At 56.3% G+C, this 17,898-nt stretch overlaps 2 protein-coding genes across 2 annotated transcripts; both read right to left on the bottom strand.

Moving 5' to 3' along the window:
- Positions 1–97: 97 nt before the first annotated feature.
- On the bottom strand, positions 98–6,543 carry ERICH6 (glutamate rich 6). Its single transcript, XM_058844177.1, has 9 exons — positions 6,129–6,543; positions 5,188–5,286; positions 4,955–5,112; positions 3,915–3,979; positions 2,753–3,144; positions 2,535–2,620; positions 2,031–2,183; positions 1,538–1,763; positions 98–1,135 (listed from the first exon to the last, which is right to left on the bottom strand). Exons 1-9 carry the CDS (start codon positions 6,426–6,428, stop codon positions 869–871), a joined length of 1,746 nt encoding a protein of 581 aa, XP_058700160.1. The 5' UTR covers positions 6,429–6,543; the 3' UTR covers positions 98–868.
- A 220-nt stretch (positions 6,544–6,763) lies between these two features.
- SIAH2 (siah E3 ubiquitin protein ligase 2) lies at positions 6,764–12,729 on the bottom strand. The gene is made up of 2 exons (XM_058844417.1): positions 12,037–12,729; positions 6,764–11,564 (listed from the first exon to the last, which is right to left on the bottom strand). Exons 1-2 carry the CDS (start codon positions 12,433–12,435, stop codon positions 11,007–11,009), a joined length of 957 nt encoding a protein of 318 aa, XP_058700400.1. The 5' UTR covers positions 12,436–12,729; the 3' UTR covers positions 6,764–11,006.
- Positions 12,730–17,898: the final 5,169 nt, after the last annotated feature.

The raw sequence follows: 17,898 nt of genomic DNA, 5'->3' as shown, positions 1-17,898 counted from the left end.
CTGCAATTGAAAAACTGCATAAAAAGCCAACTTTTCAAAGTTACTGATCTTGTATTTGTCGTGTGTAGGCCCCCAAGAACCTCCAGTGCAGGGAGGGGCACGTGGAGCTTGGCCTTACCCTTCAGGCACCTGCCAGAGTTGAGGTGTGGCCTCCCTGGGGGAAGCTGGCCAGGAGAAGCCCAAGTGAGCTCTGAGGGGCTGGGAGGTTCCTCACTGCCAAGTGCAGCACCACAGGTCTCTAAATGCCCATTGGCAGCTCTGTGTTTGCAGTGCTTGAACCAGAGCCCATCCCTGGCTGCAGCTGGTACTCCCTGGAACCAAGCATAGGTGATTGCTTTGGGCACTCTGAGGGCATTTGTCACTCTCTGGACAGGGAACCACCTTGTCTTGCAGCTGCAGCCAGCTGAACTGCCCTGGGCATGGGCACTGGGAATACTTGGGGCATTCCTGCTGCTCCCACCTTCTTGTCAGGCGTGGCAGAGCAGTACCTGTGTGGGTGACTGGAGCAAACACCTGCCTGTGTACCTGTCCCAAGCCCTGCCTTGGCTGTGCTATGTTTTTACCTTGTGCCTTAGCCAAGGGCTGAAGTGTGTACTCAGCTGGGGCTGGAGACAGAAGAGAGGCTGCTCAGGAGCTGCCTGAGCAAAGCCCTCTCATGCCTCCATCACCAGGTGTCCCCAGTGAGAGCTGCTGCTGCCTGCCCTGAGCAAGACCCATTTGGGGCTGTGCAGATCAACCCTGGACTGCCCTTTGCTCTGCACCAAGGCAGGGCAGGGCCAGAGGAGAAACCTTGCTGAGCACATGCAGGTGCCACAGCATCAGGGACTGTCTCTGGCTCATTTTGCCTTACACTACACACACACACCAGTCAAAGCTCCTGTGCATTTACTATCGCCTTGATGGAGTTGCGCAGCTCGTCACTTATGTCAGCAGCCATGGAGAGCTCCAAGATCTTCACAGCCTGGGTCATGAGGTACATGGGAGGCTGCATTTTGTTCCACTGCACACTGGAAGGGAAGTTGAGGCATCCCCGCATCCTGTCGAAGAGCTGCAGGATCCTCACCCGGAAGGCAAGCAGCAGGAGCTCGTCCTCACCCAGCTGGGCTGGTGGAAGCGGCTGGCTGGCGGTGCCGACCTGCAGAACCAAGGACACGTGTCAGCAGAGCCACCCGAGCCGGGGGCAGGGCTTCCAGCAGACAAACCTGCACCACTGACAGGAGCCCCTGGAGGAAAGTAGCTGCCACGCACCCTGCCCATAGCTCTTCTCCCTGTGGCAGAGCCAGGGTGACCCTTGGGGATGTAGCCGGGGACCTGCCTGGGAGTGGAGTCCCACACTGTGGGCCCTTGAAGAGAGCTGGGGCTGGCAAGAGCCCCATCTCCATAGAAGTGGCAGTAATATGCACACCTCCACAGCTTGCTTTTTGGGGAAGGAGCATGGAACAACAAAGGGAGCATCCACCACAGGCTAAGTGCAGATGGGAGCTTCCCTGGCTGCCCTGCTCCTGCTGTGGGGAGTGGCTTGGCACAGGAACAATACCTGCACTTTGGTTCCCATGTTGAATTTTGCTTGTCGCCCCATGGCGAGGAAGGAGATGAAGATCTTGTCCTGGGCCAGGATCCTGACTCCCACGTGGCGGTTCAGGGAGACGAAAATGGGGCTCAGTGGGACATGAGGTCCTGGCAACAAGTTTGGCCACATCCACCTTCTTACCCTGTTGCCTGCTTGGTCCAAATACTGCCCACCCTGGATGCTCATATTTATCCTAAAGAAAGGGAAATGGAAGCTCTGAACTCTGTAAGCTCCTGTGGCAGAAGGTGTCTCATTTCCCTGAGGGGTGGGACAGGGGCACAGCAGGGGCAGGGTCTGTCCCCCATCTCCCAAGGCACAGCTGGGTTGCCTTGCTCCGAGGGCACCCAAAGCAGGGCCTATGAGCTGCTGAATTTGTCTATTTTTGGATGCTATTAAAAATACCCTTTATGGCCTTTGAAATGTCAATGCACAGAGGAGACAGCAAAGCTGCTGAACGCACCACTCATCTCCGTTTGGGTAATAGCATGTGCTCCTGCCATCAGACTGAAACAGCGCTCGGATTTTGGCTGTCCTCCGCTCATCTTCCTGTACTACGCAAATCAGCTGGTCTCTCTGTCTTGTAATGATGATGGCCAGGTTTCCAGATGGATAGCTGCCACCAGGTAAGGTGTTTGTAACCCCCTGCTTTGCTTGACTGGTCTGTTACTACACACTAAATACTTCTGGGTACTACTTTGGGGTGTAAAAACTGATATATTACTCAGAGCACTGTGTTAAAGGTGTTCAGCTTCCTAGGGCTGGGTCTTGGAAGCTAGTGCTCATTGGAGCTGCTGGCTGTTCTTTGAAACCTCAGCCCAGGAGCTGTGTCAGGTTTCACTGCTGCTGCTCCTCAGACAGAGCGAGTGGGAGTGATGAGCCGGGTTGTAATAAAGTGGACTGGGACACATTTAAAATTAGTAACAGCCCTGGACTAATGCAGGCAAGTGAACTCTGTAAAGGATACAATAACTGCGAGGTTCCGTCTGGGAGCATGGTAAGGAATTTCTTTCCATTTTTGTAGTACTTCTGCACCAATTTACCCTTCCTCACCTAAGATTGGAAGGATGACACAAATGAGAGCAGTCTGGCACAGCTGCCCTGTGAAAATGGGTACTGCCAGGCTCTGACCGCTCGGCTGGCACGTGCAAAGGGCTCCCGCCGCAGTCGGCCGCGGGTACCTGCCTTCTTCCCCAGAAGACTGAAATCATAGCCAAGGTCACCGAAGGCCACAGGCTCCTCCTCGTGCTCGGGCTCTGTCTCGGGCTTAGGCTCCTCCTCAGGCCGGGACTCGGGCTTGGGCCCGGGCTCCTCTTGGGGCTGGGGCTCTGGCTCCTCCTCAAGCCAGGGCTCAGGCTCGGGCCCGGGCTCCTCCTCGGGCCAGAACTCGGGCTCGGGCTCGGGCTCGGGCTCCGGCTCCTCCTGGGGCTGGGGCTCCGGCTCTGGCTCCTCCTGGGGCCGGGGCTCCAGCTCAGGCTTGGGCTCAGCTGCACTTGGAACAGGCTCTGGTGTCCCACCTTTGGGAGATGTGAGTTCCTGGGAAAGCTCATAGGAAATGGATCCAGCTTGCTGTGAACCTGCAGAGCACAGGGAGGGCCTCTGTGCAGCAGAGGGGGTTGGCAGTGGCCACCATGGGGCTGCCTGATTCCTCTGCTGTAACTGGGGGAGTGGGAGTTCCTGGCTGAAACGCTCCATCCTGACAGTCTGTCGGGGTATTTTCTAACAAGGGCAGTCCAAAGTGCTCAGCTATTTCAAAGCACAGGATTATGATAAAAGATAGTATTTTTTCAGTTATGTGTATACACACATCTGTGTAAAGACCAGCTTTTTGGGATAACATTTGGTTCCATGTACTGGAACTGACCATTTGACATCCCAGTGCTGCAAAAGCCTCAGTGCCCTGCTATCCTCTGTGAAAACATGCCCATATTGTAAATCTGGTTCACCTGTCAAAACTCCTTCTCTAAAGCTAGACTCAGAGGCTGCTCAGTCATCCACAGACTGGGCTAGGAATTGGTGGAGAATCCACCTGATCAGGCAAAATATGGGTGAGCCTCATTTTGGCAGTTCCTACTTCCCAAGGGCTTGGCTCTGCCAACTTGTCCTCTCAGGTCAGGTTCTGTGCATCTCAGCTGGAAACTGCACACATACTGAAATCATGACAAACAGCCTCTCTGTGCTTATGTGTGAGGGATGATTTAATACAGCTGTATCTAATTTAATGAGATTGCATATCTGACAATGAACGAACATGCTGCTGTATAAAATCCTCCAGTTAGAAACCAGCAATTCCACTGCATGCATTGTTGAGACAAATGGACAAATCCATACGGAAATATCAACTCACCTTTAGTGGCACTCGGCTTTAAAGACTGCTCAGCCAGCTCTCTAGCCAGGTGTCTCTTCTGCTGCCTGGAAAATAGAAGTGTTGTTGACACCTCATGTATCTTATTTGGAAAGCTGCAAGTAGTGGATATCCCTGCTTTAGGAACACAATTTCTGAATCTGTTTTTCTCTCTGCTCACAATTCCAAGTAACAGGCAGCAGTGTCACCAAAATACTCATGCCTCAGCAGGAAGGAATTATGCCCACACGGATTCCAGTGAACAGACTGCCGCTGCAGTGACATCAGCTCTGCTGGCAGGAGAGCTGAATATTGTAGTGGGGTTTGGGTCAGGATTTTATGTGAAAGAGAAGGACAGATGCCCACAAGATCAAGAAAATAGCTCATCTTCAAGAATATTTTCACTATCCTTGTGTAGCTTCCTGTGAATCTGACAGTGGGACAGTGTTTTGGTTTGTGCTTTGTACATAATAGGAAGCACTTGCACCCTCAGCCTGCAAAGGATTTTCAAGGAGACCTACAGTTTGCTTCCAGGTATACTGGTTTGGTTTTCCTTTTCCCTGTGGCTTAGACTTCCCCTGGAGGTTTAAACTGTTGCACAAGCTTTGGGTGTCCTGTAAACAGCCTGAGAACTTGCACAGTTCTTATGCATGACTCTGGAAACTGTAATCCAAACGGTTTATGGAGCAAAACAGAAATACAAACTTCAGCTTTGTTTCAGTGCCAGAGGTAGAAGCTACATCCAAATACTGTCCCTTCCCACAGCTGTTTTTTTAGACAGTGCAGTTTTTGGCTCTACCTGTCTCTAGATAGTTCATCTGCCAGCACTGGAATTAACATTTCACCCAGCATGTGCCTCACCACCTCCTTGTGCAGCCTGGCAATAGAGGAGTCAGGAGGGACCAGAGAGAATCTGAACTTCTGGTGCCTAAAGCAAAGGTTTTTCTTCTTTAATCCCTCTCCCTGCAGCTTCTTAACACTCCTTTTCTCCTCAGAGCTCCCTATGTTCATTACACAGACCTGATCCCCAGTTCTCCCAGTACCTCCAGTTCTCTTGCTCCTTTGACAGCAGCAGGTTGTCTTCAGAGCCAAGGGATTCATGGGTGCTGACAGCTCTGGGAAGGCTGCTGACATCCTCGAGCCTCTTCCTCTCATTCCTGATGAACTCGTAGAGCTCTCGGCTGCGCTCGCAGCAGAATCTCTAGAAGGCAAGAGAGCAGAGCCATGAGCACGGCTGTTCCACAGCAAACCCTGCTCGTCCTTCCCACCAGCTTACGTCTTCCTGGTCCTCGGAGAGAGGGATGTCCTCAGAGAAAGGGAACGGCCTCAGCAGGTTGCCACAGTACTCGCATGTTGGCTCAGCATCCTCCTCTGCCTGCAGCGATGAGGATGAGAGCAGGGAGGAAGGACATGGGGTGCCAGCCCCCAGACCCCCAGCTCAGCACGGCCAAAGAGGGCTCTGCTCAAAACGCAACAAATGGCAATTCCTAAGGGCACTCATGGCAGATCCGTGCCTGGGGTATCTTGGAACAATTTAACTCAAAACATTAGCTTCAGGAAACCACCAAAAAGAAAAGCAGAGGTGTTATAAGTAAATCAATAAATGCCCCCGAGGAAAGGGAATGACTGTGAGATTTATGAGCTGTGCTCCTTCCCAGGGAAGCTGAGAGCACAGAACACCGAGGCTGAGGATTTGAATGTGTTAACAGAGAAAAATTCTTGATGTCTGCAGTTGTGGGAGTTCCTGACCAGCACCAGCAGACTTGGTGATACAGTGCTGGTCACATCTGAGCAGGTGCAAACCAGGTTGGCAGCAGGGTGTGTTTTGAGTATGGGTACTGGATATCCTGAAACAAAATTCCCTCACTCCCCACCTCGTGCCTCGGATTAATTCTTTGGTGACTTTGCTCTGCTAAGGGTGTGCTCACTCTGTGCCCTGCTTGTATTCTGTGATTGTACCTATTTATATACATTTTCTATCAGATTTAGACAAAATATTCTGCTGGGAAATTCTGAACAGAGGATGCAGCAGTGGGGAGAGACTGCACAGCCTCTTGCTACCCAGGTGTGCACAGCCAGCACTGTTTCAACAGCCTCGCAGAAGAAAAACCTGTCATGAGGAGGCTCCTTTGCGGGCTCGGCAAAGGGCGGCGGTTCCATGTTTTCTACATGGAACTGTGTGAACGAAGCAGCGAGGTGCGCCCACCCCCAACTGACCTCGTGGTGTACGACTGCCTGTGCGGACTCGGGTCTGTAGGCCAGGAGGGTGGGCAGGCCCGCGGGGATCGGCTGCGGGCCGGCCGGGGGTGTCTCACACCGCGGCTCTGCCGGGAGCTCTGTGCCCTGCTCGGGGGGCCGGGGCCAGCGGAGCCCGTCCGCCCCATCGTCCGCCCCATCGTCCGCCCCTCCGCTGGGCTCCGCGGCCCATCCCGGCCCCTCCGTGCCCGGCCCCTCCGTGCCCGGCCCCTCCGTGCCCGGCCCCTCCGTGCCCGGCCCCTCCGTGCCCGGCCCCTCCATGCCCGGCGGCTGCGGCGGCGTCTCCAGGGCGACGGGCGCGGGGCACGCCGGGAGCGCGCGGGCTGCGGCTGCGCCCCTGCACCGGCCCCGGGACCGCCCCTGACCCGCCCGGTACCGGCCCTGACCCCGCCCCTGTACCGGCTCCTGTCCCCACCCGGTACCGCCCCTGACCCGCCCGGTACCGGCCCTGACCCGCCCGGTACCGGCCCTGTCCCGCCCCGGTACCGCCCCGGTACCGCCCCTGTCCCGCCCCTGTCCCGCCCCCTGTCCCCACCCGGTACCGGCCCTGTCCCCACCCGGTACCGCCCCTGTCCCCACCCGGTACCGCCCCCTGACCCGCCCGGTACCGGCCCCGGGCCGAGGCTCCCCGCGGCGCTCGCTGCTGTTCGGGGCTGCAGCTGCGGCCGCTCCGTTCCCCGGGGCCGCCCGGGCGGGGCTGCGGGCGCTGTGCTGGCCGCACTGCCCGGTGCCGGCTCTCCCCGGTACCGGCTCTCCCCGGGAGCTGCCGGGGGGGCCCTCGGTGCCAGCGGTGTCCGAGCCTGTGCCCGGTCCTGCTCCTGCCGTCCCAGCGCCTCCCGGAGCTGCTGGGCTGGGGCTGACACCGCGCGTTACCAACCCCGCCCCGACTGTGCGGACACCGCCCGTGCACACGGAGCACCGGCCCGAGCGGATTCACCTGTGCCACACATTGTCACACATTGTCACACATTGTCACACATTGTCACACACTGTCACACATTGTCACACATTGTCACACATTGTCACACACCTTCTGAGCTCTCCCGTAGCACTTGCCGCTGTGCAACCTCTGGAAGGAGTCTGCACATACAGTTTGCAGAATAAAAGAGAGGAAACTGTCTTGTGCAAACACAGCCAGGTTTGGATACCCCTCGGGAGAGCAGCTGTGTGCTACTGTACCAGTGCTGTCTGTAAAAATTCACAGTGTCTTACTAGCATGTGAGTTCCACAACACAGTAAGCCAGCTTCACTTATTCCTCAGATGGAAAGAGCGTGTTGAGATGCAGCCAGTGGTGTCAGTGGCTCCTCTGGTGTTGGTGCCCAGAGCACTGCAAGATCACTTCCATGGCCTCTGGGATCACCACAGCCCTTGGGTCTGGCTGTGGCACGACAGCCCCGACCAGGGCCCCTCGAGTTGTGCTGTGTTCAGTCTAAACTCATCAGGCCCTGGACACTTGCATTTTCACTTGTGTTTGAAACGGAAATAGTTTTTAGGGAGAACTCTAGCAACAGAAAAGTTGCTTCCCAGGCACAGCTTTTGCTCCCTGGGCATCACCTTCCACAGCAGATGGTCCTGGTGGGCTGGAGAGCAGCCAAGGGGCTCAGGGCACCTCCCAGGTGTTGTAGCCTGGCACGCAGGTCTGCCTGCTGCAAGCTCTGTCCAGAGAGGCTTCACCATCCCTTTCAAGGCTGGGGCCTTGAGAGGAGTCAGTTCTGTTCAGAAAACCAGGCAGGCCTCAATAATCTCTTCTGAATGTCTTGAGGAACTTTACTTGGGAAGTCATATCAGCTGCCTTGGGAGGAAAACCTGAAACCTGAGGGAATCCTGAAATGAATGTCACTTGTCTACTAGGTGACCTGAACTGGAAACACCTTCCTTCTTGGCAGTGCCAGCTGAGGCATTCTTTACCCTAAACTCAGTTTCAGTCAGAAAAGACACAAGGTGATGGGTTAATTTTGTTTGGGTTTTTTTAGGTGAAATCTAGCAAGAGTTTGCTACTCCTTCAGAACTGAATGGTGTGGACAGACCTAATGATAAAGTGTGTTAACTTATGTGGGTTATAGGTAACACTGGAGTAATTAATTAATCCTGCTATATTCAAAGACACACTTTGGAGCTTTGCTTTATGCAAAAATCCTCTTATGTCCCAAATGTCAATAAGCAAATTACCTTCCACTATAAGTTTTACCAAATTACAGAAAAATTAATCAAATCCTTAGGAATTCTTGCTTAAATCCTGATGAAAGCACAGGTGGTGACAGCTGTTGGAACCACAGCTTGATTTCGATCCTGTTTATGCAGGAGGCAATTAGTTCACCAGGCTGATGCTGCTGGAGTTCTGCTGGCACAATGTAAGTGACACCAGCTGTAGAACCTTTAATTGTTGGTATTCAGTGCCTAGAGAGTAATTCCTTGGGAGGTTTTTTCCATGGTCACTTCCAAGTTCTTGCAGCCAGACCGAGCTTCCCTCCACTGAGGCCAAACTTGTTCCTGTGCACTTTTCTGAGGGCTGCTGCCAGGTGCTGGTGACGGCTGCTTAGGGCTTGGACATAATTCCAGAGCTCTCCCAGGAGGAACAGTCAGGACTGGTTTTCCTCCTTTTGTATTGTATTTATTCACACCAAGCCTCACCTGTCCCTTACCTGCCATTTTCCACCATTGTGAGGCTTCCCCCGGCAGTGTCACCTCGTGGCTCAGTGCCTCCTCCAAATGGTGCACGGACAAGATTTGGCACAGCCGTGTGTGGAGCTGGTATTTGCTGTCAGTGACTCCAGCAGAACGTTCCTGTGGCAGAGGGGGAGCTGCAGGCAGAGTCAGTTGTGGTGACAGCCCCATGATGCAGTTGCACAGGTCAGGCTGTCACTGCTGTCCCTGGGACTCACATCCCCACCCAGTTCCTCTGCTCGTGTGTCCAGCAGCGGGGCTGGGAGGTGGCAGGGGCAAGGACCCTCCAGGGAGAGCCAGCCCATGCCAGGGGATCCCAGCTGAGCCAGCACGGCCGAGCACACCACGAAACCACGGAGCAGCTGCCACGCACTCCTGTGTTAGCACAGCTCCTCAGTGGAGGTTTTGCAAAATATTTATTGCAAAATAAAAGAAATATGGCAACAAAACTTAAATAGCAAATGACAAGACTGGCCATAAAGCTCTTGCTATATTATGAATCTTTGACAATAATCAATAGTAGAGCGTGTCCCAGGGCAGCTGCACGTGGACAACCCTGTGCCACTGGCTCCAGCCACCTGCAGTCTGTGAAACCTGTGCCTCCTGCTTGCCCCTGTACCTGGCCCCATCCCCCTAAAGCAGACAGGAGCCAGCAGTTCCGTGCTCTGTGAAATGTGCCCCAACCCCTTCTCTCCTTTTTCCTGTTAAAGCCACCACAGCTGACCCAGTGCCCTTCCCTTCCATAAAGTAGCAGGGAATGGAGAAATATTGCTGAAGTACCTACTGCTCCCCTCACAGCTTCTCCTGTGAGAGGCTGCTTGGATTTCTTTCCTTTCTCACCTACTAGGAAAGGACAGGCAGCCAGGGAGGAGTACAGAGAGGTTGTAAGGGATCAGGTTAGGACTGCCAAAGCCTGAAAGAATTAAATCTGGCCAGAGGCATCAACGGCAACAAGCAGAGAAACCTCTATAGGTACATTGGTGATAAAAGGAAGACTTGGGAGAATGCTGAGGCACTCAGCCACGTTTCTGACTCAGCCTTCACGGCAAGCTGCTCCAGCCACACTGGCCAAGTCACAGGAGGCAAAGGCAGAGAGCAGCAAAGAACTGCCAGCAGTAGGAGAGCATCGGGGTCGAGGAGGTCTAAGGGACCTGAAGGTGCACAAGTCCATGGGACATGACGAGATGCACCCATGGGTTCAGAGGGACTGGTGGAAGAAGTGGCTTGGCCACTATCCATCATGTTAGAGAAGTTGTGGCTGTCCAGAGAAGTTCCCACTGACTCCAAAAGGGGAAACATAACCCCCCCTTTTTAGAAAGATGAATAAGGGAGATCCACAGAACTACAGGTGGTCAGGTCTCACCTCAACGCCTGGAAAAATCCTCCTGGAAACGATGCTAAGGCACATGGAAAATAAGGTGACTTGTGATAGCCAATATGGCTTCACTAAGGGCAAATCATGAGAACTTAGAGCCCCTTCCAGTGCCCAAGGGTGCTACAAGAGAGCTGGAGAGGGACTTTGGACAAGGGTCTGGAGTGACAGGACACAGGGAATGGCTTCCCACTGCCAGAGGGCAGGGATGGATGGGATATTGGGAAGGAATTGTTCCCTGTGAGGGTGGGGAGTCCCTGGCACAGGGTGCCCAGAACAGCTGTGGCTGACCCTGGATCCCTGCAAGTGTCCCAGGGCCAGGCTGGGCAGGGCTTGGAGCCATCTGGGATAGTGGAAGGTGTCCCTGCCCATGGCAGGAGGATTGGAACAGATAATCATCTCTTCCAAACCAAACCCTCTTGTGATACTAAAGCCTTTTATTAAAGCCCACCTGTGACAGAAGGAATCTGTACTGCTGCTGAAAGGGCTTCTAGACGTGCTCCAAACAGGAGCCTCTCAAGCCACATATCTAATGGAAGCACTCTTTACATAAAATATAATTATAAAAGGTAACTCTGTGTGTATAATCTTCCTAAGGCACCCAAAAATTTTAAAAGACCTTGTCCCACTCATGTTACTTACAGCACACTCTTGTTCCTCTCCTGCCCAAAGTTACAACCGTTGGCTCGTCAGAAGCCTTAGCATACAAGATGACATAGCTGAACAGCGTAAAAAACAGGAACCAAAACCAAACCCTGCTGAAGCACGACATCCAGACAGCTCGAGTGTCACTAGCAATGCATCATGGGCAACACATAGAAATTGTCACGTTGATGCCGAGGTTTCCGTTGTCAGCAAAAAGGTGTGCGGTGGCTGTATCAAAAACGAGGCAGTTGCTGTTGCGGATGGCCACGGCCACGCCGTCGTGGATGGAGCAGGGAGACGCCTCCCAGGTCAGCCGGTGGCAGCTGCCGTGCAGCTCCAGTCTGTACTGGAAGTTCTCTGCCTGCTTACGGGTGCCAATGAGCAGCACGGTGGCAAAAAACTGCTGGTGACCTTCACACTTCTCCTGTTTCTTCAGCACCAGCATGAAATGGTGACCAAAGCACGACTGCATCATCACCCAGTCCACTGCCCCTGGCAGGTTAATGTCTGTGGCAAGGAAAATGATGTCTTCTCCCTGAAGGGTGGTAATGCTTTTGTGGGCATGCATGAGGTGGGACATGACGGCTTCCAAGGACCCCTCCCAGTCACAGGAGGTACCAGGGCACGGGCAGGAGTAGGGACGGTACTCACACATGGCTTCATGTTTTGGCTTTTCTGTGTGGTGGAGTGCCAGGGAGCAGCCTGTTGTGGCATACTGGAAAGAGACCAAACACAAGCCATCAGGAAAGGCACCAGCACTCGTATTCGCTGAAACACAGGTGATCAGCCAGAGCTCTCGTGCTCACTGCAAATTTTACATAACTTGTACGTAGCCTGGATTCAAGCTGAGCTTTTACTTAGTATTTGTTTCCACTTAAAATGGATTCTTCTTGTATTTTGTGTTTGTTTTTTCCTAACACAAGCACTTAGATAAAATGGGCTGTACGGCTGAGTTGTAGTTAGATCTGCTGTTGCAGTTAGATCTGATCCGTCCAGATCAGCTGGAGATGTCCTGGCTTGGATTTTCCTTTTCTTTAAAAAGAACAGAGGATTCTAGTTTCAACAACTGGGGTGATGGGTGGGTGTCCTCTGCAGGGGGATGTGGGGGTGATGGGCGGGGGTTTTCTGCAGGGGAACAGGGACAGGGGTGGTCCGGGCGGTCCCCCTGCCCAGCCCCTCATCCTTACCTTGCACGGGAAGAGGACGGCCGAGGCCACCTTCTCCATGGCCAGGTTCCTGATGTTGGGGGTCAGGGGGCCCCGGCAGGTGGGACAGAGGCTCAGCTGCTGCCGGCATTGCTTGCACACCAGGTGCCCGGCCTGGCACTGCAGGATGGGCGGCAGGACATAGTCGAAGCAGATGGGGCACTCGAAGAGCGAGGTCAGCTCCTGCTGCTGCTGCTGCTGCTGCTGCTGCTGGGGGGGAGGAAGAGGAGGAGGAGGAGGGGGAGGCGGCGGAGAAGCGCTGCCGGTGCCCGGCAGGACGGCGGCGGGGGACGGGGCGCGCTGCTGCTGCTGCTGCTGCTGCTGCTGCTGCTTCCCGCAAGGCTTGCTAGGGCCGGGCCCGGCGGAGGACGGGCGGCTCATCGCTCCTCGGCACCGCCGCCAGCATCGGGCCCCGCTGGGGAACCGAACCGAACCGAACCGAGCGGAGAGAGAGATGGGAACAGAACCGAACCGAGCGGAGAGAGAGATGGGAACAGAACCGAACCGAGCGGAGAGAGAGATGGGAACGGAACCGAACCGAGCGGAGAGATGGGAACAGAACCGAACCGAGCGGAGAGATGGGAACAGAACCGAACCGAGCGGAGAGATGGGAACAGAACCGAGCGGAGCGGAGAGAGAGGTGGGAACAGAACCGAGCGGAGCGGAGAGAGAGATGGGGAATGGAACGGAGCGAAGCGGAGGGGAGGGGACAGGAGGGGAAGGGAGGGGAGGGGAGAGATGGGGAGAGGTGGGGAGGGTTGGGGAGGGTTGGGAGGAGGAGACGGAGGAGGAGGAGGAGGAGGAGGAGGAGGAGGAGGAGGAGGAGGAGGAGGAGGATGAGGATGAGGATGATGATGATATGATGATGATGAGATGATGATGATGATGATGATGATGATGATATGATGAGATGATGATGATGATGATGATGATGATGATGATGATGATGATGATGATGATGGCTGGGGCGGTGCTGGGCGAGCGGCGTCTGCGCGCGGTCCCCGCCCCGCTCCCGGCATGCACCGCGCGGGACCGCCCGCACTGCTCCGGAGGGTGACACCGGGACCGGAGAGTGACACCGGGACCTGAGAGTGACACCAGGACCGGGCAGTGACACCGGGACCGGAGAGTGACACCGGGACCTGAGAGTGACACTGGGACCGGAGAGTGACACCGGGACCGGGCAGTGACACCGGGACCGGAGAGTGACACCGGGACCTGAGAGTGACACCGGGACCTGAGAGTGACACCAGGACCGGGCAGTGACACCGGGACCGGAGAGTGACACCGGGACCGGAGAGTGACACCGGGACCGGAGAGTGACACCGGCACCGGAGAGTGACACCGGCACCGGAGAGTGACACCGGGACCGGGCAGTGACACCGGGACCTGAGAGTGACACCAGGACCGGGCAGTGACACCGGGACCGGAGAGTGACACCGGGACCGGAGAGTGACACCGGGACCGGAGAGTGACACCGGGACCTGAGAGTGACACCGGGACCGGAGAGTGACACCGGGACCGGAGAGTGACACCGGCACCGGAGAGTGACACCGGGACCTGAGAGTGACACCGGGACCGGGCAGTGACACCGGGACCAGAGAGTGACACCGGGACCGGGCAGTGACACCGGGACCAGAGAGTGACACCGGGACCGGAGAGTGACACCGGGACCTGAGAGTGACACCGGGACCGGAGAGTGACACCGGGACCGGGCAGTGACACCGGGACCAGAGAGTGACACCGGGACCGGGCAGTGACACCGGGACCGGGCAGTGACACCGGGACCGGAGAGTGACACCGGGACCGGAGAGTGACACCGGGACCTGAGAGTGACACTGGGACCGGGCAGTGACACCGGGACTGGAGAGTGACACCGGGACCGGAGAGTGACACCGGGACTGGAGAGTGACACCAGGACCGGGCAGTGACACCGGGACTGGAGAGTGACACCGGGACCGGAGAGTGACACCGGGACTGGAGAGTGACACCGGGACCGGAGAGTGACACCGGGACCGGGCAGTGACACCGGGACCGGAGAGTGACACCGGGACCGGGCAGTGACACCGGGACCGGAGAGTGACACCGGGACCGGAGAGTGACACCGGGACCGGGCAGTGACACTGGGACCGGAGAGTGACACCGGGACCGGAGAGTGACACCGGGACCGGGCAGTGACACCGGGACCGGAGAGTGACACCGGGACCGGGCAGTGACACCGGGACCGGAGAGTGACACCGGGACCGGGCAGTGACACCGGGACCTGAGAGTGACACCGGGACCGGAGAGTGACACCGGGACCGGGCAGTGACACCGGGACTGGAGAGTGACACCGGGACTGGGCAGTGACACCGGGACCTGAGAGTGACACCGGGACCGGAGAGTGACACCGGGACCGGAGAGTGACACCGGGACCGGGCAGTGACACCGGGACCGGAGAGTGACACCGGGACCGGAGAGTGACACCGGGACCGGGCAGTGACACCGGGACCTGAGAGTGACACCGGGACCGGAGAGTGACACCGGGACCGGGCAGTGACACCGGGACCGGAGAGTGACACCGGGACCGGAGAGTGACACCGGGACCGGAGAGTGACACCGGGACCGGGCAGTGACACCGGGACCGGAGAGTGACACCGGGACCGGGCAGTGACACCGGGACCTGAGAGTGACACCGGGACCGGGCAGTGACACCGGGACCGGAGAGTGACACCGGGACTGGAGAGTGACACCGGGACCGGAGAGTGACACACCGGACCATGCAGTGACACCGGGACCGGAGAGTGACACCGGGACCGGGCCCTGTCAGTGGCGCTGTCCATGCCCTGCATCCTGAGCCGCAGCTCTGCCCCGGGGACACCTCGAGCTCTGCTCTGGGGACACCTCGAGCTCTGCCCCGGGGACTCCTCAAGCTCTGCCCCGGGGACTCCTCGAGCTCTGCCCCGGGGACACCTCGAGCTCTGCCCCGGGGACACCTCGAGCTCTGCCCCGGGGACACCTCGAGCTCCGCGGTGCCCTGGGCTGGGCAGAAACCGGAGATGGGCAGCGCAGTGCAGACCCCACTCCAGGTGTGACCAGCGTCTCATCCTGGCCCAGCATTGGCTCAGACTGGGGGTCACCACTTCTGTTTATTTTATAAGGTGGAAGATATTAAATTATTCAATTCAATATAAATTCAATTTATTCAATTCAATAAATTTGAACCAAGCTTCTGGATCACTTGCAGGAGGTTTATTGTTAGTTGTCATTAGCAACGCGTTAAGGGTGTGACTGACACTGTTTTGGAGTAATGGCAGTGAAGAAGGAAGTGGACAGTGGTTTCTGTGAGCTGGAAGCAATGTGCCCTGCCCATGCTTGTCACGCTAATGCAGGGTGCCAGGATTTGGCAGTGGCAGTAAAATCACTGGATCACAGAACCCCAGAGCAGTTTGGGTTGGAAAAGCCCTCTCTGACCCAACAGGTCCGACCATTACCACAGCACTGCCAAGGCCACCACTAAACCAAGTTCCCAAATCCCACATTCCCATCCCAATCTGCACAGTTTTTAAATCCCTCCTGGCAGCTGTGCGGGGGCCTGACTCTTTCCTGCCAGCTGTGGTGGGAAGCAGGAGAACCTGTGTCCTAGCACCTGAGGCAGGTGTGCAGTGGGACAGGGCTGCAGGTTCCCCAGTGCCCACTCCCCAGTGATGCCGGGTGGACAGGGTGTCCCTCCAGTGCACCAAAGGCTGTTTGTCTGGGGAGAGAGGTTTTGTCCCCCAGACTGCAGTGACCAGTGGAGTTGGTAATGTGTGCTAGATGCTCCTTCAGGAGCAGGGGTCCATTGTGCTCTCTCCTCAAAAGAAGGGGTCTGTCCCGTTCCAGCTGATGGTTGCACCTGCCCACTTGGTCCTGATTGCCATCTCCAGGGCTGGGCGCCTCCTCCCTGGGCTGCAGGGGCTCCTTTGAGCCTCTTCCCAGTGATGCGAATGAGTGTCTGAAGAGGAAATGAAAAATAAATGTCTAAAAAAAAGTCTTAAAAACCCAACCCCACTCCAAAAGGCTTCAGTGAAGGCTAAAAGCAGAAGCTTCTGCAGCTGTGTTGGTGCAGATGTGCTGCCAGTCTGCCCCAGGGAGCTGGGGCAGCTCAAGCAGGGCCCCCCGAGCTGGGGACTGCCCCTGTCCCCCGGGGCCCCCGGGAAATTCCGGTGCTCTAAGTGCAGCCCTGGGCTCCTTGCACAGTGTGTTTGCGTGTTGCTCCCCTGAGCAGATGCTCAGATAGGATCTGTGGCCACACCAGGTATCATGACAGTTGATCTCAAATCACTTCCGTGCAGATTTACCCTTTAGTTTCAAGGTTCTGACTTTGCTTTAAATGCTGCAGTGAAAGGAGAGCAAGGAAGGAGGCACCCAGCGAGGAAGGTAAGTGATGCACAGCGGCAGAGAAACAAGAACCTTGCACCCCAAGCACAAAACCTGGTTCACAATCCAAGCGTTGCTACAGGAGCAGTTTATCCCTCCTGGGGGGATGTGAAACTTGGTGGGGAACACGAGGGCCATGGTGGCACCTGGTGCTGAGCAGCAAGACAGACTCCAGCCTCAGTCAGCCAGGCAGTGGGTGTGCAGGTTTTGTCTGGGGTAGAATTCATTGCCTTCCCAGTGCCTGGTGTGGGGCTGTGGTTTGGATTTGTGCAGAGCCCAGCTGATAATTCAGAGATGGTTTTGTTACTGCTGGCATAGCCAAGGCCTTTTTGGTTCCTCCTGCTGGTGAGGAAGTTGGGAGTGCGTGGCAGGCTGGGAGAAGACACAGCCAGGACAGAGGAGCCAAAATGATCAAAGGGATATTCCAGACCGTGTGACATCATGCTCAGTGTATAAAGTGGGGGGAAGGAAGAGAAAGGGAGGGGGACTTTTGAGTGTGGTGTTTGTCTTGCCAAGTCACTGCTGTGTGTGATGGGACCCTGCCCTCCTGGAGCTGGCTGAACACCTGCCTGCCTCTGGAGGAAGTGAATCCATTCTTTGTTTTCCTTGGCTTGTGTGTGTGGCTTTTGCTTTTCTTATTAACCTGTCTTTGTCTCAACCCACAAGTTCTTCATTTTCTACCCCTGCAGTTCCCTCCCTGATCCTGCTGGTGGGGGAGTGAGTGAGCGGCTGCGTGGGGCTTGGGGGCTGCATGGGGTAAAACCACGGCAGCTGGAGAGAAGGTTATTATAAATTTTGAATTAATCCTGAAACAGTCCTGCTTTCTGGTATGTTTGAACTTTGTATTGAGTATTTAACACAGCAACAGTTCTCGACAGTGACTCCCATCCCTCGGTCCCTGGCAAGGCCGGGTCTGTACCTATCGTCAGGTGGGCAGTTCGGGTCTGCTCCTGCTGCCCACTGCAGAAGTACAGGTGGAAAATTCTCTCGTATTTCCAGTCGGAGAGCAGCCGGCTGTCGGTGCCGAAGAGCACGCCGTGCCTGCCCGAGACACTGCAGAGCCACACGGGCACCCGGGGCGTGCGCAGCCCGGGGCTCACCTGGCGGGACACGCTTACCGGGAGCTGTCCCCTTTCCCTGTCAAGTGTCCTGTGTCCCGCTGCTCCTGTCCCGTGTCCCATGTCCCATGTCCCATGTCCCTGTCCCGTGTCCCTGTCCCGTGTCCCGTGCCCCTGTCCCGTGTCCCATGTCCCATGTCCCATGTCCCTGTCCCCTGTCCCATGTCCCTGTCCCCTGTCCCGTGTCCCATGTCCCATGTCCCATGTCCCATATCCCTGTCCCCTGTCCCATGTCCCGTGTCCCTGTCCCGTGTCCCTGTCCCGTGTCCCGTGCCCCTGCTCTCACCTGTCGCTGTCCCGGCTCTCGCTCCCAGCGCAGGAATCCCAC

The sequence above is a fragment of the Poecile atricapillus genome, chromosome 8 (assembly GCF_030490865.1).
Source record: "Poecile atricapillus isolate bPoeAtr1 chromosome 8, bPoeAtr1.hap1, whole genome shotgun sequence".
NCBI lineage: Eukaryota > Metazoa > Chordata > Aves > Passeriformes > Paridae > Poecile > Poecile atricapillus.
The sequence above is the reverse complement of the archived record's forward strand: the minus strand, read 5'-3'. Positions and strand labels throughout refer to the sequence as shown.